Source organism: Nymphalis io, chromosome 2 (assembly GCF_905147045.1).
Source record: "Nymphalis io chromosome 2, ilAglIoxx1.1, whole genome shotgun sequence".
Taxonomy (NCBI): Eukaryota; Metazoa; Arthropoda; class Insecta; order Lepidoptera; family Nymphalidae; genus Nymphalis; species Nymphalis io.
Window position 1 is genome coordinate 686,677 of NC_065889.1, and position 24,947 is coordinate 711,623.

A 24,947-nucleotide genomic window follows, 5' to 3' on the forward strand; every position below is an offset into this window, starting at 1 on the left:
TGCTTTTAGCAGAAAAAATTACTTGAATTTTCTAAAATAAATTATAAGCAAATTAAAATAAGTACATATTTTGATTTTTATTTATTATTCTATAGAATCAATAACTAGAAATATATTTACACATGATGAAAAATATTAAAATAAGAAAATAATTGAGTGATAAATAACTTAAATACTACTGTTCAAGTAGTCTTTTAAATATATTTTGTTATGTTAGATACAGTCGCTACCTAAAACGTTTAGAAATATATAAAAGCTAATTATAGCAAGAGATTACTCTATATGTAGCAATACAATTAATAAGTCCTTTATAACCAAATTAAGTTAAAATATAATAACAAATTTAATACACTATTATCATGTTTTGAACCGCGACACAACTTTTTTATTATAGTGAACAACTATTAAACTCGCATGCAAATCACATTAAGTTCTACTGCCGTTTAGTGTGCAAAACGATTGAAATCAAGAAACTTATCATGCTTAAATTTGATTCTGTGGAGCTTTGTATAACATAAATTTCATAAATATAAGTGACAACGTTCGCACGGTCCAATTGCATTAGTATGCATTGTGTTCGCATTCTATTAGAAATAATGATAATAAATAATGGAGATACACAAAGAAAACTAGTGCAGTTGATGTCATATTCATTAAGTTTAAACCAACTCGTAACCACAAAGGTACGGGATGGATGTGGACTGCCCAAGATCGGGATGGTTGGCATTCTATGGGGGAGGCTTTCGTCCAGCAGTGGACGGGAAAATGCTGGAAAAAAAACAACCAGCATTTCGGCAGTGCTGGGAAAATTATTAAAAATGCGTGATTACTTGTAATACGGTATAATATACATATATTGCAAAAGTTTAAAGTTTAGAATTAAAATAACAATGACTAAACATGCTGTTATATTATTCTTGTTCCTTACTTTCACTTGTTCAATATTAATAAATATTCATCTCAAGAATTGTTTACAGAAGACATTTAGGTGACCGGGTTGTGTCAAATAAAAACGTTTTGAGAGTTTTTTTTTTCATTTCGAGAGTTAGTATTTTGCAACTCAATAAGCTTTCGCACATTTTATTTAGATATATAAACTTTAAAGTAATACTAATATGTGTCAAATTTGCAGGACATTTTAGTTTTACTTTGCTATAATTTATACAAATTATAGCAATAGTCTTAATAAACAGTGTGCCTAGTGCAGTGTTTTTAATTCCATGCAAAGCGTAGTTAACGTCAACACTGTCGAATACGTAAAAAAATCGCAATAGGCACAGAAACCACAATAAAAATTATCTAAATACAACAATATAGGAAATTATTCCGACAAGATTTTTGGTTTATGTTGGTTTGGATTACAATTGAAAACATATAAAAGAAAAACATAAAATAATTTTTTTTTACAATATATAATATGTAATCATATTCATAAGCTTCACGCTTATCATTATATATTATAAAAAGTATATAATAAAGCAATGACACCTTAAAATTTATAGAATACTTGAACAAACATTTTGATTACCAAATTTCATTATATATTTACACAGCGTTGCGTGTTTTGCGACACAGATGCATAATATTATTATTATTATATTGTATAACAATGAGTACATCTAATATTCAGAATTTTAGAATATCAAGGTTCTAATGGTTTCATAATGGTTATAAATAATACTTTGAAAAGTTTCATTCATGTTCTAGATAAATATTTGAAGGCCACATAATATATAAAAGTATAAAATTTATAAAAGTGCTTTTCAAATGAAATAGTATGTATTATTCTGTTTGCAATTGAACTCGCTTCATTATTCAACCGTTAAATGTTGACAACCGAATTATGGTGATACATGGTGATATGGTGGTTTTAGTGGTGAAGAACAAAGTAATATTTTCATGCGTGTTTTTAAAAACACTGCGATGTCCGTCCTCGGCACGGATCGGATAGGCTGCGGAATCGTGACATAAAAGCACATAGGTTACCTAACCTCAAGGCATCCCCGCCCCCCTCTTCCACACGTAGACGAAGTTGTGGGCGGAAACCAGGTGGTAGTAAATAAAGGAAATCACAATATAATCACAGGCACAAGAGATATAACATCCCAAATCTTGTGATGGCAGCCTATTCGAGACATATGATATTTGAGATAATTGGCTTCTATTTCTTGTAGTTTTAGTGTATTGGCTGACTAATATTTTGTAATACAATGCGTTCCTTTGTTTGTTTGTTCCTTTTAAAGTATTTATTACGTTTGTAGTTCAAAGTCAGCATTTCATAAGAATGTATGATTTCGCGAATTCACTTTCTATTATATATGAATTGTATAATCACGGTGACACAGCAGTTTATAAACTACTTTCGTAAGTTTTACCTAAATGCCTGGTTTGGAGAACTATCGGAGCTTACATTGTAATATCATCTGAAATACCATTAAGTAATAATTTGTAACTTTACCTCATCCGAGGGAGGGGTCGATTAGAGGTACACATCCCGGGCGATTTTAGTTATGCGAATTAATAATAAATATTGTGAAGTTAGTATACGTTGACATTTATGCAGGATATAAATACAAGAATATTCACGCTTGTCACGTCAATGCTCTCAATTTAAAGCGAGTGAAATTACGAAGCGCAGCATCTTTTGAAATTATTTTGAATACTAGAACCTTTCACAAAACCCGCTATTATTATACCTTATTAGCTTATTAAGTTAGGCATTACAACAAAAACGTCTCCTTATTTATTAGTGCATATAGGTATTAGAAGGTTATAAAATACTTTGACTGCCTCGTTGGTCTTGGCTTGATGTAAGGCCGCAGACCTGGAGGTCCTGGGTTCAATTTCCATGTCGGGCCAGAAAAAGTTATTGGGTTTTTCTGTCAGTAAATTCTCATTAGCAACCCGGAGTCTAGAAATTGGAAGTGTGTCACCCCCGTGCCTCGGAAAGCACGTAAAGCCTTTGGTCCTGCGCCTGAACTCTTTCCGGTCGTGTCGGATTGCCGTCCCATTGGGTTTTAAGAGCTAGGGAAGAGAGAATGCACCTGTGTTTGCGCACACACTTGTACACTATAATATCTCTTGCGCAGTTGGCTAATCTCTCTTAAGATTGGCCGCCGTGGCTGAAATCGGTCTGGAGGATATTATTATTATAAAATACTTTGTTAATTTGACGATTTATATTTACATTTATTTTACTCAATATAACAACAAAATTCACACCACTTACTCGCTGTTCTGTGACAGAAATAAACAAAAGACAAATAAAATTAAGAAAGTTGCCTACAACGGAAACGAATCTTCTAAACATTGTTATAATTATGTGCTCGTAATTAATTATTACATACGCAATATAACGGACTTTCCAGTGTTATTGTATCGTAATGTAATGAGGAAAATTTCACTGAATATTACGATTAAGACGCTTTTTTATTCGTTTTTTTTTTAATTCGTGATTCCTATGTAGGCCAGTAATATAAGACAAAATTATGTAGCAAGTTGTATTCGATTAATGATGTAACAGCATGTAATCGTCCGACGCGCACATGTCATCATCAACATCTGAAGCCTCCTTTTTTCCTTGAGGGCAAGTTTTGCAGCTTATTCATATCTCTTCTCTAATACGGGTAAGTTGATACATAAGTGGCAGAATTTAATCCATAATTTCCTCACGATTTTTCGTTCACCACCGAGCACGTAATGATTTAAAAAGACAAATCATGCACATGAAACTAAAAAATAATCTCTAGTAAGACTTATGTGTTCTTGCCGCTTGGCCAATTTGGCTAATATTAGCTAGGTAATATTGCTGTGAGGAATATGTCAAATCTTGAAAAATTGTCTATTGTCACATCCCAATATTCTTGAGAAGTAGGTCGACAAGGAAGTTTTATTATATAATAATCCTTATATCTTTTGCTATAGAAATATAGTATATTTGTGATTACTCAATCACAACAATCACTCGATTACCATAAACTTACCAACTCTTAAGATCTTGTTGAATAATGATACTTATTGAATAATGATACTAGCGTAAGCCTATAAGTACTGTGCTTATTATATTTTTTATTTATTTCCTTTTTATCTTTGAACAATACGAAAAAAATTTATATACACTAAAAAGGGATTGTTTTACAATAAAATATTACATAGATGACAAACGAGTGTGGAATTCGTTGGTGACCGTTTAGGACACACATATTTATTGTAAGTTACAATTAATTTATAAAAAAACTATTGACTTACTTGTCGTTTTATTTCTCGGTACAATATAAGTTCCGAACCTGTGTAATGATTCAAAACAACGGCTAACCGCACTATCTAATTAATTTTATTTAAGCTTAGCCTTTTTTCTTGCTTAGCTTAGCATTTTAAAAATGTAATCAAAACATACGTATAATTTAAGTTTTAAAATATCAATTTCGATTTCTTTTATTATTTAATTATTTCAATGAAATTCTTATTACCCTTTGTATTTTTTTTAATATTCCATCCGTTTTAATATTTAATTAATACGCATTACAAAATATTTCTGTGGAAACTATTGGTCTGGTTATTTTCTATGTGATGTTTTTACTTATGAATTGTGTGTTTGTTTTTTGTTTTCACTAATAAATAAAAGAAAATAAATAAATAGCTGTTGTTTTTCAGTCGATAAATTCAGTGGTTTGCAGTGTTTATATTCCCGTGCCTCGGAAAGCACGGAAAGCCGCTGGTTCTGCTCCTGAACTCTCTCCGTTCAGTTTGGATTATCACATAGGAGCACTATAATCTCTTGTGCAGTTCTCTATTCTCCATTGATCATCACCTCAGTTTATCTTCATTCCAATATTTATATATTCAATGACGCAAATGGTCTATACGTTACAAATTCCGCTTGTGTCACGGGTACAGCGATGATTAAGTCAAATTAAATTACTCTGAACAAATGCCGTATTTATCTTTTACGATCTCGAGCAAGAAATGAGAACAAATTGCTAAATTGGTTTTTCGTGCAAATTGTATGTAATATCTAAAATGCAATAATATTTGAACTGGAAATAACAATTCACCAATACCAAAGAGTGCTGTTTAGCAGTAGAATAAATTACGTGTGTGTGGCACCCAGACAGGCTCGCAAAAAGCCCTCCACTTACAATATTTTAGTATCTTATAATATAATTATTCTAAGTTATATTTTTGACAAGTTATAGGAATATTTAAGGTTTTTTTAGTTTTCTTGTTCCTATAAAAAGAATAGGTATAGTGATATAGGCAGAAAATTGCGATTATAATTTTATAATACATATTTTAAATATGAACAAATAAGAAAGTTTTTTTTTAATTTTGCATTGTAAATATAACCCGTGTTTTGATGAATTACAGGCCAATATTAATAATAGGCGTAAGTTTATTTCTTCCTTGTATTTGATACTGTGTATATCTAAATTCCTAGAATTTTACATCAAGTTAGATAAGAACTCGCTTCCGGCGTATTTAATACTAGTTACGGGCCCCGACGTTCGCAATTTACGAAATTACATTAAGGACATTTCTAATATACGAATATAATCTGTAGCTTATCAATATATAATCTACGCACGTTAAACATATTTAATTAAGTTATCAGAAGTATTCTTAATAAAAACATGATTATTTCCTTCCTGTTCTAATAAAAAATACATATTTATTTAAATGATAGTGAAAACTGCAATCAAAATCTAGAAAGTCTTTTTAAAACGCCATTAGTGTATACAGACACGCGGATATAATTTGTTTGTTTGTTTGACGTCCAGATAGATAGATATCTGTGCGGTTGCACTCGAGTGCACACAAGGCGTCACAAATGTGCCGATTGAGCAATGGGCACGCATGATGGCATCTTTCTCCAATGATAGACTGCACTTCCTTGATGTATGAATATCGGTTACTACTATGAGTTTACGAACTGTAGTCTTTTGTTTATCTATACTAATATTATAAATGCGAAAGTAAGTCTGTATGTCTGCTACGCTTTCACGGCTAAATCACTAAACCGATTTTGATGAAATTTTGTATGAAGCATGTTTATTATTATTAAACCCAAGGTTTGAGAAAGGAAATTTTTATACCTAAACCTAACATTCGGGCGAAGCCGCAGACGAAAATTAGTTGTATATATACACCATAATCGTTATTTTTGCACTCGTTTATCTTGTAAACAATTTAACTGATTATGCCCATATTTCAACAATACCGGCCTTGCTTATAAAAGTCGTTTAGTGGCTGTTTACTTAAACACTGGTTTTGTTCTTCCTGTCATTATTGATTTGACATTTGAACGAAATAGACGCAGCATTGCATAGGTAATCACTGCCTAAACAACGTTTATAAGTAAGCCGTATATAGCTAATGTTACTGCAAAAGGTCGTAAGTAATCGTTTGTATTTCAGAGGAGAGAATGCAAACTGATCATTACTTATGTATATAATATTCATATTTATTTCCCTCTACTATTTCCTTTGTAATATCGTGTGACTCTAAAAGACCGACCTCCGTTTTCCCCACCACCTACAATATGGGTACCTTCAAGTCTAGATTGAATAGGCATCTTCTAGGCAAGCGTGCCCCATCTTAGACTGTAACTCACTTTCCTTCAGGTATGATAACAGTTAAGCGCTAGCCTATACATTTAAAAAAAAAAACTCCATAGTGAGTTGATGGATATGTGGACGCTTAAAGTATTTAATTCAAAAGTAGAAAAACTTCAAATTATTAAGAAACAATGTCCACAAACGACCTTTCAATTCACTCTTCTTCCATTAAGATGTTTGCGTGCATATATATACGACAACGTGTATGTACGTGTAGCAGTAATACACAGAGTATTACTGTTATGTATATTCGCGTCTCGTTTATTAACATCCCTTCCGTCTTTCGTCAATATTTTAAGAGGAAATCGTGACATTGTCTCTACTAATTTCATAAACAGAAGATAAAAGTAAGTTTGATGCAAGGTTAGTTGATACTTTGGTTGATACTTTTAATTTGCCATTAACAACATATGAGATATGTCTATTAATTAAATCACACGTTTTATATAAGACGTCACAAATCATAACACGGTAGGGGCTTCGTAACAATAGTAAGTTTGATACATTGAAATGATTGCTGCGTACGAAATTACACCTTGTACCTTATAACATACCTTGTCGTTAGCTGGTTACCATTGAGAATGAAGCAATTGAAGCTCGCTACCACCTGAATAACTAAATATACTAATGTATAGATAACTGCGTGGGTTGATCGACTTGCATGCATCTTAATAACCATATTATATTATAATAGTATTCGCAATTTTATTTTTAACCTTATAACCATTTTTTTATGTCACTAAACCTGTGACATAAAAAAAATGGGCCAATAAAAAATCGGTTGATAAAATGGTACTGAACTCATTTACATCCGCTTATTTATATAAAGATTAAAAAATATTTTCTATTTACATTTTTTATTTAAAGGGACAAAGGGGGCGTAGGAGGATGGAAAGTGACTACCACCGCCCATGGACACCTGCAACGCCGTAGGGCTTGTAGGGGCGTTGCCGGCCTTTGAGGAATGAGTAAGCTCTTTTCTTTAAGGTTTCTTTTGGTGTCATATCGGTTCGGAAAAGTTGCCAGTGAAAGCTGGTTTCATAGAGTGTTTATGTGAGACAGGAAATGCCTTAAAAATCGCGCTGTTCTGCATTTCCAGACGTCGAGGTGATATAAATGGAATTTAGAATTCTGACGCGATGTCCGGTGGTGAAATTCAGCGGCTGGGACGAATCCAAACATTTCCTCAGAGCATTCCTTGTGATAGATGCGATAGAAGATGCAGAGTATCAAACATCTTTACGCAGACCCAAAGGATCGAGCCGGTCGGAACGAACTTAAATAATGAAATGACACGTCAATTATTTACAGTTTGATTTATATATCCTGTAATTAAACCAACAAATACTAACTCCATTCTTTGTTACCATTCAAATAATATTTTATAAATAATACATTTTATTTACTTATGTATTTTGAGCATAACATTTGAATTTATGAATTATATTATTAAAACGAATATATTTCCTACGTAGGCAGGATTCGAAAGGAATCATTTTAGATTCGAAACTTCTGTGGAATCCTCACTATACGCCCTAACAAGATGTCTCAGATAGCATCACACGGGGTAAGAAAAGTTAGACAACTAACTGATATTCATCTATGTCGATTAAATGTCGGAGTCTTGCAAAGTGCTTTATCAGATCCCACGTTTACAGTGGTTAATGCCGAGACAGCCTAGTGGTGGCAAGCACCACTGAATTTTCACGTGCTTAATTTGTGTTTATAATTCATCTCGCGCTTGACGGTAAAGGAAAACATCGTGAGGAAACCTGCGTGTGTTTAATTTCATTGAAATTATGCTACATATTTATTCTACCAACCCGCATTGGAGTAGCGTGGTGGAATAAGCTCCAAATCTTCGACTCAAAAGGGTCAGCCTTAGCCCAGCTGTGGGATATTAACAAGCTGTTACTGTAATGCCATAATATGCTGTATGATGCCTGTTTGTCAATATATAACCTAATTATAAAACCTATTGTATTTGAGAGATATAACAGTGTCAATAGATATGGTGAAAAGAGTAACTACTGAGTTTCTTGCCCGTTCTTCTCGGTAGAAAAATGTAAAGTTACCACAAGTTCGGAATGTAGATTACATTCCGAACTTGTGGTATTTAATCACCATTGTGGTGTTTAATCTACATCATATCATACTTCACATTTTTTGTTTACTAAATCCGATATGCAAAAGACCTCTGTGACCACTATATCGTGGTGCCGGTAACAGAGCATTCATGCGTTGTTTAGAGTAAAGAAAGTTTAGAGATTTTTTTTTAATATTTTGTTTTTGGAACACAGATCAAATATCTACTAGTAAGGATTTACTTTAGGCGTGATTGTCTGTATACAACTTAGCTATAATTTGCATTAATATGACGATGACCAGCTTATCCATTACAACGTTAAATACATAATGTATTATTATACAATACGTCATAGTTTTTACAACTTTTATATAAATAGGCAAAGGTTAAATGAAAATAGAGTGCTCTTTGCACTTTTGACTTTCTATTACAATAAAAAAGATGAAACGTTTTTTCTAATATTTGTGTAATATTTTATTTAATAAAGTTGTCAGCTTTACTTTTAATAAATAACATATAAAAACTATAAACCTTACATGATACAAAACACATACATAATTCAATTACCATGGAAACGAGGATAATAGCACAGATGTGTCGCCGCTACTAACAATCAATTGTTTGAAAACCGTGTGTCTCTGAGTAATTGTATTATATAATTTAAGTACAAAGATCCAGACCTCGCACCTCCATCCAGACTCGATCTGGTAACTAAATATTAACGACGTTTGTTTTGAACATCTTAAATTACTTTTCATCAAAATTAAAAAAAACTGAGATTCGGAAAACGAAATTTCGATATTGTTAGGTACTATATAAGTTATTTTTTAATTAATTTATTAAAACTCTGACTATATGAACGTTTCTGAGCTCTATTTATCAATAAGAGGATAAAAAAAGTAAATCGTATTCGATTTTCAAACAGGACATACAAATTAAATGTGTATGTTGACAATGTATTTCATTTAGAAAAAATACCTAACCAATGAGCATCTTGCCTTTTATTACCTTTATATTCAATTGAACTAACCATGATGATGATGTTTATGAAAGCTTCTTGAATAAAGAATATTTTGTTCCTGATTGTAAAATAAAAAACCTGAAGCGACACATGGATTCTTGTTAAAAAATGTTAGATATAAAGAAAGTGTGTGAAATCGAGAGAACGCGATTACATAACGACGGGAGATATAATTAAATGAACAGCCCTGCTTACGTAACGTTTTGTGTAATGTACCTTTCCTTTTACACGCTATTGGGAATTCGATATTCAGGGAAATTAAACTTATTGACGGCTAACATGTATGACCTAATACTGAGGAATAACGCCGCAATAAAAGTCACTAGGGTTGTCTTGGTTTTAGGGCTTCGTATCGGTACCACCCATACAGCAGCAATATTTGTTGTGGTATAGTGTATTGACACGGACATAACACCTTAGGTACTTGACGCATTTGCGATGTTAGGGATGGTTAACATTTCTAACAGTGCCAATGTCTATGTGGTGGTGACCACTTACTATCAAACTAGATTGCCAGTCTGTTGCAAAAAGTATGGAGGCGTGAACGACGTGTGCAAGATAGAAGTAACTGAAGATGACATGGTAGACAATAAAAGCCAAGCAAAGGATGAGGATATTATATGTAAGTATTTTTGTTATTGTTTTCTATTTATTAACTTAAAATCGGCTAGACGCATATAAAAACTTTCTTTGACGCACTTCCAAAAAATGGAATTCCTTACCAGCTTACGTGTTCCTCTTACAACCCGGGTTCCTTCAAACGAGGCGTGAAGAGGCATCTTGCGGGCCGGCAAGGCGAAGGCGGCTAGTGCAGAACGTTTTTCCCGTCTGTATTGGCCGTCGTCGCGTTTGGACTCTACTACCACTTACCATCAGGTGGAGTAGAGTCATTTGCCCTTTCGGCGAATATAAAAAAAGAGGACAATATGTACCATTTTAATGTAATTTAATAAGTATTTTTTATGTATACCTACATAAAAAATATCTACGAAATCAAAAATGAAAAGTAGTACGTGCATAAAAAGTGTACTTATCCCTTAAACAGGACAAGTCACCAATCAACAGAAAAAAATAATCTTTTATAGCCGAGAAGTATACGAATAGACATTGTGTAACAATTTTTTCGGAAGCTCCTTAATTTTCAAAAATGTATTAATGGTAACCTCGATTAAGTATTTCCACATCGCTAGCCGTGCCATATATGCTGATCTATTGAGACATAATTGGTATAAACGTAAATCACGATTTATTTCAAACAAAAAACTGTATAAACTATTACAGTTCCATTATGTGTAAAGTTGAGTCAGATTACCACGCTATGATTACAATTACATTTATTTGTGAGAACATCTTGTTTTTAGAGAAACCTGCGTGTGAGATGGTACGAACCATTGAATATATTTCAAGATGCGTGAGAAAAAATGGCAACGACATCAGTAGTTCATTCGCGATTACATCAAAAACATAGCACGTTAACATTTGCAAGCGGTTTTGGAGTGCGAGTGTCCAAATGAAATCAAGAGTTTCTGAGTCGATTTAATGAACACTAAATCAAACAAAAATGTAAACCAATATATTTACATGCATACTAAATGAATAAATGAAATGATTGAATTTTTTTACTGGTGGTAGGGCTTTGTGCAAGTTAGTCTGGGTACCACCTACTCATCAGATATTCTACCGCAAAACAGCAATACTTGGTATTGTTGTGTTCCGGTTTGAAGGGTGAGTGGGTCAGTGTAAATACAGGCACAAGGGACATACCGTCTTAGTTCCCAAGGTTAGTTAACATTTCTTACAATGCCAATGTCTATGGGCGTTGGTGAGCATTTACCATCAGGTGGTCCCGTATGCTCGTCCGCCTACCTATACTATAAAAAAAAAGAATGAGGCCGAATTATTTGCAACAGGAATTCTACCAATTCGATTTTTGAAAAATCTATTTTCCTTCTATGGATGACGTTGATTTAAAACAAAAGTTATTACTGCACAAGCTGATATTGACACTAATAATTTAATAAATTATAATTCTTTGCCTTAATTATAATTATTCGCGGTCGGCGACGTGTAACACACGCAGCATGAAAAAACTTACGACGCGCCGACGGGTTAAAGGCTCTATTCTACTCAGCCGAAAAAAACAAAGTGATGTCGGTAAAAAAATAAAACTAAAATAATATCACACCCGACTATTTAACATTCCTACAAAATAAAGCGTTTAAAACTTTTCTATATACCTTATGGTTATTTCTTATCTGACTTTTTTGTGACGTCATTAAAATATCCATTAACCCTCAAGCCAGCCTTGGAATGTCATGATATTCCATTTATCAAACAAAATTGAGATTTGAATTCTTAAGGTAAGGGCAATAATGGACATATAATAATAAACATTGAACTTTAAATATTGTCATTCATGTAAAAAGCCGTAATTAATAAAACTCATAATAAGTAGGTAAACGTAAGTTAAGCTGATCCCGAGTTTCTTGCCGATTATTCTCTTATGCCGGCTTTATTATTAATTAGATTATTGATATAAAATGATTATTTAAAAGTGCTTGTAAAACACGAATAAAGGTCAGCTTGAACTTGGGAAACACTGATCGATTGATTTTGATAACCCCTGCCACTGTTTGATACTAATTATTAACAAAGATTAATTACGATTTGTTCAACGTACGTCAAATTGCTAGTTGCCAAAAGTGGAGCGCACGCATCGGCCGCCCTACAAGGATGCAGATCACCTGCGCCCGCGCTGACTTCGCATCGACAGTGAAAGTGCCACCACACGCCGCGCCGTAACAACGTTATGTCATAAGCAGCCCAACAACGCTCAGTCGCTCTCCGACTATGCCGTCGCGCGCGCACCTTTGACACGAAAACGAAGACATAAATCGTGCATTCGACAATTAAGACAAGCATGTGCAGTGAATTAAAAAATATAAAATAAATATGTCTCGCTTAGTGTTAATAATTTTAGTTTTAAGTGCGTCTTACACTATAGGTGCTAATCTCGGAGAGAAAGAAAGCGCCCGCGAGGAGAAGCTGCGAAGTGCCTTGATTGATGCTTTTCAAAATATTAAAAAAGCTTCATCCAAAGGTGGACTCAACGATGACCTGTCTTCAGACCTGCTCGGGTCCATGATACCGCTGCCTAATACGAGTAAGAATGAGAAATTCACGACAGAGGATTCTTTCGATTTGTTTGCAGACGATGACGGTCTAACATTCGCTGAGGCTTTCGGTAATGTCGAGACCGAGAGACGGGTATCGACCACTGAGAAGTCTCACAATGTTCAACACATAGTGAAAACTACGAAGCAACTAGATAAAACGACATCGAAGCCGACCAAGGATGTATTAGGCAAACTGACAGACTCGATACGAAATACAGTAAACGAAACGAGAATACAAATGAGGGTGATTTCTAACGAGACGAATCTGATGGGTCTGGAAAGTATGCTGCGGGTGATGGACGCACAGATCTTAGTGGAACAGTGGGGTGACCTGCAGAAGGTTGTTAAAGGACATTGTAAAGAGGACATGCAGGAATATATCCAGGGATTGCAGGAAAATATGATCTGGGCATTAAAAAGTAAGTTATATTTATTTAATATTAAGTTAATTTAAATTAAAAAAAAGTATAGATAATATAACTAACAAACTTTTATAAGTTTTATAGCATAAATTATAATTCGTAGAATACTTAACACTAACTCAAAAAAGAATTTTAACTCAAATAACAGAGTACGATAACATTCTTTCCCATTATATAAACAACCAGCACACCAGCTTTTTATATAATATATAAAAAAAAAACATAATAAATAATATCTCAATTCAAAATGTTATCCGCGTTTTACAACACAATAATTTATATAAGCAGGATGAATTAATGCGATTTTTTGCTTTTATTTATATTTAAAAAAAAGTGACATGGAAAACGAAAGTCAAGGTAATTTTAAATGTAAAACAGACATCTGAATAGATTTAAATAACGAATTAAATTTTACAAAAAAGAGCTTTATATTAATTAATGAGACAGACCGATTTCAGTCACGGCGGCCAATCTCAAGAGAGATTAGCCAACTACCCGGGAGATATTATAGTGCACAAGTGCGCAAACACAGGTGCACTCTCTATTCCCTAACTCTCATAATCCGATGGGACGGCAATCCGACACGACCGGAAAGAGTTCAAGCACAGGACCAACGGCTTTACGTGCTTTCCGAGGCACGGGAGTGTACACACTTCCAACTTCCAGATTCCAGGCTACTACTGAGACTTTTCTGACAGAAAAACCCAATAACTTTTTATTGGCCGGACCTGGGAATTGAACCCAGGACCTCCGGGTCTGCGGCCTAACATCAAGCCACTAGACCAATGAGGCAGTCAATTTTACATAAATGGATAATATTATTATCCAAAGAATTATATTCCAAATGAATACAATATTTATATATATTTTTTAATCATGAAACTTAGATAGTGATGCTTCCTGGTAATAAACATGCAGGGACGTTAAAATAACCTTAAAAGATATTAAAGATAAGATACACTACACCAAACACGGACACTACGTCTGGAATTAAGGGATTGAACTAATTACGTCCAGGATTTTTTGAATATAATGAAAAAAAGCTATCGATATCGCCGTAGACGATACCATTCATCATTCACAGTTTATTGAACCGGTTCTTTGACTGGGTGATTTTTTTTTCTAAGCAGGTGAAAGAATTTTGATAGTCAAAGAGTACAATTAGAAGTATACATAGCCATTATTCTAAGTCCTAATATTGAAGAATTATTGCTTTAATTTTAGGATTTACACTAATGAGTATTATTATTTTTATTACAATTATTTTTTTCAATTACGGTAATGACATAACATAGATTTGTAAATTTTGATTTTTTAACTATTCCTTTTAATTATTTGTTATATCTCTCAATGTAACAATAAACAATTACATTTTCTAAAATATTAGTTGATTCCTACGACTCAGTGTCCAGATATTTTCCCTCATAGATCTCGTATATATTAATATACGTTATTATAGTATTTTAGACTCTCTCGTATCGTGTTTATAATATTATTCTGATAATAAAAGTTACAACCCAGCGGGTATCCATTCCACACCTCAAATATCTCGTTAAGGATCAAATTATGCTGTTGATTTACACACGATGTGCCTATCGACTATAAAAACTAAGAAAAAATATTTGTATACAAGGAATTATATATTATTCCATAGATGATGTCTAATTGAATAGGTAATCTGTGATTTAATCATATGTCAGGTTATACATTATCTGTGGTCCACGTGTGCAATTTCATAAGAGAATTGGGTAACCAGTCTCCCTTTCACGGCGCCGAGATAAACTTTCGTCAGATAGACATTTATCAACTGGCTCTACTTGCGGATATTTTTAATATTAACTATCGAAAACCTTTGTTTTTTATTTAAGAAAAAAAAATGTTTTGTACGATTTACATTAATGAATCCCATGACCGAGTTTTTTAATAACATAAGTGTTCCAGTAACAAAGCCACGACAACCTATTGTACTTTCGTTAGTAATTTGTATATATTAATAAAACTCAACGAACATACTGTATTTTGAACTATTTTCAATGTATTATCATAATACTAGTTGTCCTTCCCGGCTTTGTAATAGTACCATTCCAATTAAATTTTCAAAAATACCTTCTTTTTAGAGGCTTATGTTATAATAAAACTAAATTTTGCTATTCGTTGATAGATAGTCAGGACAAACCATTTTATAACTATAGATAAATATTATATTTATTTGCTGTTATTTTTTGATTGCTGTTATTATTATTGATAGTTGTATCATATTTATTAATGATCTACACGCTTTACATTAGCTCCACTTATATAAAACTTTTAATGTAATTAAACATATCAAGGAAGTAGTTTTTAAATTACGTGAAATTCTCGTATAAATAAGAAGTTACGCATAACTCGACCGATAATACAATTTCATTCGATTAATTTAAACTAAGTCTCAGATTAATACTTTTAATCGCTATTAGACACAAGAAATAGCGGGTTCAAACCAAGACGGGCACCATTGATTTTCAAATGCTTAATTTGTGTTGAAAGTACATTTCTTTGGAAAGTAGGCCTTAGCCCAAAAAGTGAGTCTTAGTATTTTTATGACAACATAAATGCGGTTTTTTTATGGTGTCTGTGTTTTACAGTTATCAAAATTTGTAGCTGTTCGTATCACATTTACGTTGCAAAAACAAACTTAACTAAAAGATTTTATGTAACGAGTTCTCTATTCGAGAGTTTTTATGCCATAGACAAGTTAGGCAACTCACTTTGTTTTTGTCCAAAAAATACCTAAAAAGAATTTTTTTTTGTAAAAAAAAACACGTGTGAAATTTAAAATTTAGTTACACTTTCACTCATTTATTATATTTAAAGTATCTTATAAGGTCACAGTTTTGGTTTTAACCATAACTGTTTAATTAAATAGCCCTTTGACTTGCTTTATATATATAAAGCTACCCTGAGCTAAGTAAAGATTAATTAACAGAACATTAATATATTTTTATATCACAATAACACCCAAATATTGTATGTTAGCCTTGTTTGTTGTTTAACAACCTTGTAAGATCATGTTCAAGAAATTTGATCTTATATACCGAATACAACTATTTAGTTGAATTAATTAGGGATTCACTTGAATTTATTTTTATTTCATACCAAAGAGTCAATTGTTGAGGCACAATTGCTATAGACTTTAGTTTTTTATGGGCATATCGAGCTTGGAAAATATCGTAAGGACACCTACATCCACACCATATGCATGTATCGACAAATATTCATCGGAGTATCGATTAAGTCCCAAACATTATTCTCACAAGGCGATGAGGCCTTACTCCAGCTGTGGATTTATAGGCTGTTACTATTCTTATAAATTTATACTGGCAAGAAATAATAATCACGATATTAATAAATGTTGCCAGGATATATGCAAAAAATTAGCAAAAATATACGTCTCTTTTACAGATATCGACTATTGAGGTGAGATCGATTGCATAACAACAAATAGAAATTTGTAATGTAGGTCGCTCAGACGCGGTGTGTACAACTTAAAAACATTCTTATCACTATATTTAAAACGCAATTCACGTTAGAAAACTAATTGCATATAATATGCTCTCAATATATATATTGATATAAAATAAATAATGAACAGTCCGACATGAGAACTAAATATTTAAACAGTTTATCTCGAATTTTGTAGAGCTTTTGTTTTTATTTTCAATTAAATAAATTCAAAAAATACTTATTTAAATCAATTGTCTATTAAAACGAATACAATATATATAAAAGTATGTACTTGATTTTATTGTCACCATCGCCAAAACGGATGAAAATTCTTATTCTAGTTTTTGCCCGCGAATACGACCTCTTGTGACGGAAGGAGGTAAGGTATCACTGTTTGGAAGCCTATGGTATAAGCTATCTCTATTCCAAGTTTCATTCAAATCTGTTCAGTAACTTTTACGTGGCATAATTATAAAGTTCCATCCATCTTCTACACTACAAACTTTCGCGTTTATAATGTTAGTAGGGTATTATGGAAATCAATATTGTTCAGTCAAATCAAAGTATACTGTATTTGTAGCCTCTTACAAGCTTTTTTAAATGTCATTATTATAATAAATATAGAGTTACTGTAATATTATATAATATATAATAAAATTTTCGTATAGCTTGTTTATTTTTTATATTTTATATTAACGTTGAAGCGCACTTGCGTTATTGTGAAAATATTATCTTAATATTTTTACATAAAGTTTTTTACTGGCGGTAGGGCTTTGTTTTTGCCAGTGTAATTACAGGCACAAGGGATATAACATCTTGGTTCCCGAGGTTGGTGACGCATTGGTGATGAATGCGATGGTTCACACACATGGTGGTAGAAACATCTAGTGCATTCCATCAGGAGCGTTTACTTAGCTAACAACTAAGTCGTGATTGGTGTCGTGGTTTGTATTGCTTATTATACATCAAATATTTGCGGAAGTAAATATAGGTATGCTATGTGGTTGTAATAACGGATGAGTTTGACATAGCGAAATTTAAAAGATTTAATACACAGTCTGTGGAAAGGGTTGGTTGTTATAAGCTAGTTAAGAGTCTGAAATATTGAGCAAAACGCTGAAGCCGATATTTTTTGTAATATCAAAGTGTAATACAAATTTGAAGTAGCCCTTAGCGGGCTTAAACCCGCCACCGGTTAGGTTACATGTATTCTAGCCACTGGGCCATCTCGCTCCTTACCACCAGAGCCTATTTTAATGAATAAGTAATACGGTAATACGTAATCCTAGAATAATCATCAAAACTAGCGCAAGTACTATTAAGTAATGTAATTTTATTTCTTAATAACATTGTATTATTAAATAGACGCAACCGTATTTGATGGAAAGTCAATTGAGTAAAATGCGAACGACCAGCGAATGCGTTTTCATCGTCGTAAAAGTTATATATAGTTAGTATAGTTTAATTGACAAACGTAGCTCAGTGGCGTGCCATTGGAGAGACCTATGTCCAGCAGTGGACGAAAAAGAGATTACGAAGATGACAATAATTATATACATACATACTCGATGGTCTAAGAATCCAATGAATTATTATAATTCGTTATTTCGTTCACTCATAAATTCTTTATGAGTCTGTGTCTAATTCGTTATTATAAAATTTTAAAAAAGCAATTTTAACCTTGTCTTTTAAATTTTTGCCAAATTAAAAAATTTATTGTTTGGAAAAGGCTATAGCGTCACACTGTCTGCCGAGTGTACGTAGTACGTAATAAAAATATTCTTCACAAATCGTTCATGTCATGTCTTTACTTATTACCTCACGCTGATTAACCTAGAAACTAGCCGCCTGTGTGACACATAACAGTGACCTAGGTCACAAATTTTATAAATATTTAAGTAATCTTCGTTTTCCAGCACATTGCATAACGCCGTCAGTAACACGAAGACGCATTATCTTATCCTTTTAATGAGATGACACTAATTCACACGAAACTGCTTCTCTGTTTAATTATAACATAAAAAACCTGATAACAAAAAAACCTCGGATTTAAAGTCTGTATCGCGTAAGTAATAATTTTCAGTCCAAAAGAATCCAGTTAATACGGTATTTTTTCTAATGTTAATAATACAGATATTTCGAATGACATTATATACGAGTCATTATTATCTAGCTATAAGATTGTAAATGCGAAAGTTACTCTGTTTGTCTTTCACGGCTAACAGATTTTAATAAAATTTGCTATGAACCCCAAGTAGTATTGGTTACTTTATTACACCTTACATAAGCCCCCGTTTCCTAAACACGCGAGCGAAATCACGGGCGAAAACCACTATTACATATGTACATTAAAACTGCAATGTCATCCTAACATGGGCCTTGTATTCATAATTATAAAATAACCCACACTAAGCAAATTTTTCTCCTTGATAATGCATTCATTTCCTTTGTATCAAGAAGAATAATTAACAATTAATTTGCTTAACGGAAAATAATACAGTGTCTTGACCTCCTAAAACCAAATGATAAATAAAATATATATATTAAGAGCAACAGTTTAATTATGATATATACTACATTTATTACTTCAATATTAATAATATTAAAAGTGTGTTATAAATTCTGACATTTCGTTATTTTTAATTTATACATGAACGCAAGAAGCAATATGACATTAAAATAAAATTGTGAAATTTTATATTTATATATAAAACAAATCTACTTAACATTTTATTATTGATTTGCACGCCATAAGGGCAAGATGTAGTACAGGACGCTATTTTAATATTTTTAATACAGTAGTAGCAGGTCAGTCAAATAACAAAAAAATTAATTTGAAGTGTTTCATTCTCTGTGTCGAGCGTTATGATTTGTACGAGTTAATTTTGATTCGATAATATTTGTTAAAGTCCTGACTATAAATAAAACAAAACATTTATTTAAAAAAATGGTGGCGGAGTAAGCTCCAAAATATCTCCACAAAAAGGAGGGGAGGCCTTAGCCCAACTGTGGGACATTTACAACCTGGTACTATTAGTACCTCCATTTATATTTAATTGAAAATATTTATAATATATTTGGGTCGAAAATATCTAATAATAATAAATAAAATTAAGTGGTTTTAGGTAAATATTCATATCGTTCGGAAATCAATAATTTTGCAATGTTTTGCGAAAGCCAAAAGCAATCTGTATGCATATACATATATTGATCACAGACGTGTAAATAAGAATACGACAGATGGACGAAGTGACCCTCGTATTTTTTTTATTTACGTAAGTTGTTACGTCCCTTGCGCTTTTTGTGATGGTTACGAGCGTCTTAAGTTTTTGTTTAAATCACGTGAAAAGGTTTACTATAATTATTAAAAAAAAACAATTTTAGATACGATAAAATTTTAGATATAAAACTACCTTAAGAAATGCTAATAAAATTCAAATAGTATACACAAACCAACGTATAAAAAAGGTGATTGTAAAAATTACGAATGCGTAAAATGTAAGCAGATTGTCTTATCATAGTGTATATACGTCGGGTAGTGAACAAAGTGCACTTGACAGATGAGACAGATGAGACAGAGGACAGATGAGAATCTATTTAAAATAATGTGTGAAAACCATGTGGAAATACTCACTTTATATTCTGAAATAGTCACTACAAAACCAAACAAAAAAATACGAAAGAATACCACTCGTATTGCTAAAGTAATAGTACTTTGTGTAAGCCCACACAAACCTACACAAAACCCTACCAACAAAGGTTGATACGTTTTCAACTTTACTTACCTTAAACAGACCATATACATCGTCGTAATATCGTCAACGTGTATTTTTGTCAGCGGTTTTATATCATACTAGCTTTATTTTTATTTTTTATTTTTATTTCACCCGACTTCATACGGGTAAAATACACACAAGACAACCCTCTCATTTCCCTTACCCTTATAGTTGAAATTTCCAAAAATACTTTCTTAAATTACGTTTAAAAAATAAACATTTGCTTTAAATTTCATCGAAGAAAAACGATTTTATAAGTATTTAAAAAACACAGCTCCATAGTGAACTATTTTCATCTATAAAGCCAAAGAAATCATTAATGATCTGTGTAATAATACGTATACATATGGTTAAGAGCATTTCTCGATGATAACTTCGCACGTTTTTACCATTTCGCTTGATAATATTTGAGTCGCAGTGTGCAGCCAACCTTACCATATAGGAACTCAATGCCGAAATATTTGTCAACAGTGTTACGTGCTAACCGAAACACGTTACGTCATTCCGGTAATTATATCTTATGCAATTGTTTTCGCGCGCTCGCTACGTATCTCTGTCAAAATACTCAACGTTCAGGTGTATCGCGGATACGTAATCTGTGTTAATTAAATTAATATTTTCAACACTATTTTGAAATATTCTTTAACAATTTTATTTATAAAAAATATAGTCTATTCACTAAGAAATATAACAAATTTGACGTAATATATTCTTGTATAAATTTAGCCATATATAAAAAAAAGTTGAAATTTAACTATTAATAAGTACAAAAAGACTAAAATTCTGTGAAAAAGTTGCTACAGTATTAAGCAATCATGATTACAGTTGAGTAAAAATTACTATGTGTGTGTACATTATACATTTTGGAAGATGTTAATATACCGACATGATAATAACAGCTATTACGATACTTACATTATATTTTATCTACAAAGTAGCTTAAAAAAAACAAGAGAACGAGCATGAAAAACTCAACAAAATCAACAATTATCTTTTTCACCGAAGAGCACAGATTAAAATAATTGGTAGTTAAGTCATTGCACCATCACTGAACTTGCATTCTTGGGCGCGGTATTACACACCAGAGCCGGTGCGAGTGCTTGCCCAACTTAATGTCCCGCGAATGCTGACTCTTACTAATCGAACTACGGAAATGAAAATGACACAATGATTGTGAAAATTATTAATCATCGTTTTAGTTTCTAGACACAAGTCGATCATGTGGCGGTTTTTAAGGAAATAATAAAAATATTAATATTAATTATATTATATATGCGTATATTATGTAAAAATGAATGTTTGTATATCTGTTTTAGATTACTAGACCGATGACTATGAAAGTTTGTCATATGTGTTTTTCATGGAGATTATTTTTAAACTATAAACTCAGTCGTAACTGGCCACTAAATAGCGGGGTAGCAGAACAATTTCTAAAGCATTTAAGCGATCCCAACTACAGTTGATATATTATTTTAGCAGAAGTTGTATCAGATACTTCACAAACAACTTTTAAAGGTACGCAAGCCGAGCAACACTCAGTATTTTATTAGTACAAAAAAGGCTTGAAAAAGGGGAGTCGTTTATTCGAACACATAGAAACTAAACTGTCACTAAGGAGTGTCAAGTCTTCGAGAAGACGATGTATGGAATTCAAATTTCTACGAGAAACCTACATTTTGATTTCAACACAGCATCTTATGGAATACATACATATTACATACCCACTCATTTATTTTATATTACATGAAAATTATATTTCATACAGTATATAATTTATGTTGTCGTATATCTTAAAATATACCGTATGATTTAATATACCCTAGTGAATAAAAAAATTATATATTTTATAGCTACAACAATGTTTTTTTATATTTATTTATGATGATCATATATTATAAAAACAATTAAATTAATCATATGATTTACAACTTATATAAAATATACATTATAAATCTTTAGACAATGTCGCTTGGCAAAATAACTTATTAAATAAAATATTTATATATAATGTTTAAAACTACCCCCTAACCTTGATAGGTTAAACTTATATTATGTAACGGAAAACGCAATGAACTTTTGATAGCTCTGCATTAAAAAAAGGATTATAGGAGATTCTTTATTCGGTTTTTTATGGCCCCCTGATTGGTTACTTTGAATTGTATCCTATTAAGTAGTATCGATACCATCGGCTTAAGACAGTTTTGTAGTATATAAAGCGCTTTTTAATATAAAACCCAATACAGTAAATTTTCACTTAGTACATTGCCAGTACAGTTTTTTTTTTATATTTGTCAAAAATTTATTCATATATTTAAGACTACTACTACAAGATACGGCTTGAAAATGGAATCCAAGCTTCGATATCGATAATCAAGTATTCGATTAACGTTACATCACTGTGTTGACTAGTTAAGGGCTTTCAGTAGGCCTAGGTTATTATGATGTTGACACTGTGGCTGCTCTGCGGCATGCAAGCTATGTCAGGAAGTTACGAAGAGCTTGGGGAAATTCACTTTTAATTCTAGTAATAGTCGTGTCATGTTTTATTAAGAATTATATCGCACAGAAATGTACGGCCTTAATTATGAACGATATTTAACAGGTGATTAGTTTTGTTAAACTAATTTAAAACTCAAATGTCAAATCAATAATGACAGAAAGAGTGAAATCAGTGAATATATGTATATATATCTGTGAATAATAATTTTCTTACTAGTTATCTCATAAATTTAATCAATATATTATTAATCATAGGTCCTCTTATGTATGCAGAAAACAATGATGCTAATGAAAACATAATTACACTGTCCGTCCGTGCGTAAACCTTAACTTATGACCGCAAATTCAATAAACACGTGGGAACAATGTCTTAAAACCACAACTTCATTACCTACGTAATTAGCAAAGCAAGGTATAAGCTAGAATTAGGAACGTAATTACCGTACAAGCCTTATGTTTGAATGTTTAAAATCTTACTGGGCTTAGCCGTTTGTACAAGCGCGTCTTTTGTCTATGACAATGACAGGAGAAAAGATAAATAAATAATTTGACATTAAAGTGACATAACATCTAAAATAATCTGTTGTCTTCATTATGAATTCTTGAAAATTTTGAATTTTGAATATCGATGAATCCGTAACAGCCTGTGAATGTCCCACTGCTGGGCTAAAGGCCTCCTGTCCCTTTTTGAGGAGAAGGTTTGGAGCTTATTCCACCACGCTGCTCCAATGCGGGTTGGTGGAATACACATGTGGTAGAATTTCAGTGAAATTAGACACATGCAGGTTTCCTCGCGATGTTTTCCTTCACCGTAAAGCACGAGATGAATTATAATCACAAATTAAGCACATGAAAATTCAGTGGTGCTTACCCGGGTTTGAACCCACGATCATCGGTTAAGATTCACGCGTTCTTACCACTGGGCCATCTCGGTTTTTCGATGAAGTTATTATTAATTTATTTTTTGAAAAATAAATTCTTCAACCGTATTATAAGACCTATGTAAATAAAATTATAATAGACAAATCATTATATGTGTATAGATGAGTATTTAAGTTGAATAGTGGTGTGTTATACACACACATTTATTTATCAAGAACTGTTTGTAGTGCATAATATAGTAGAGCTGTTAGCATAGCATGGAATATGTAAATAAACAGTTAAAAATATCACTATTCCTTGTGCAATTGCGATGAAAAAAAAATAAAAAAAAAATGTGACAGCCCTAGTACATTTTCATTGCCTACTCGACTGGCAGCATGTTGCACCGTGACAAAGGAATGGTGTTCACTATTATAATAGTCATCATCAGTTATCATAACTGAATATTTTCGTTAATAATACCACTACATTAAGGGGTAAGACAACGATAGCTATTAAATTAAGGATCAGAACGAAAACAAATCGCTTAAACGACCAAAAAAGCTGAAACATAAATATATTGATGTATCTAACTGCGACACGTAGAAAAAAGCTTAATAACGCTTGCGATATATATATAGTTAAGACCTTTTAATATCGAAGAAGACATATGCGAGCCTTTTTAAGTTCAATTTTTTTTTTCTAAAATAAAAACTTTTTTAAATTTTGCTAAAAATATTTTGATAAAATATGGCGCTTACTCAATTTTGGACGTCAAATTGGTTCATTCGTGAATAGCGCAACGGTTCACGGGTCGCCAAGCGATGTAAAAGCCGCAAGTTCGATCCTGGATCCTTTGACTATTGTCGTCCCCATTCCTAAAACAATTACGCTTAATTGCAGGGGTAAAAAAACGGGCTTTCGTGTATCTTTTGTATTTTTCTCGAGCCATTTTGAAATCGCCTATCGGAGATCTAGTAAATGATGTCATTCCTATGTCAAATTGCTG

The 24,947-nt window shown here is 32.4% G+C and overlaps 1 protein-coding gene across 1 annotated transcript in view; it reads left to right on the forward strand.

Annotated features, from left to right (window-relative positions):
- The first annotated feature begins 12,572 nt into the window (after positions 1-12,572).
- LOC126777978 (uncharacterized) overlaps positions 12,573-24,947 on the forward strand; it is a 47,657-nt gene continuing 35,282 nt past the window's right edge. The window contains exon 1 of the mRNA XM_050501349.1: positions 12,573-13,316. Within this exon, the coding sequence (XP_050357306.1) occupies positions 12,674-13,316 (643 nt within the window). The 5' untranslated portion in view covers positions 12,573-12,673. The remainder of the gene's footprint in view (positions 13,317-24,947) is intronic.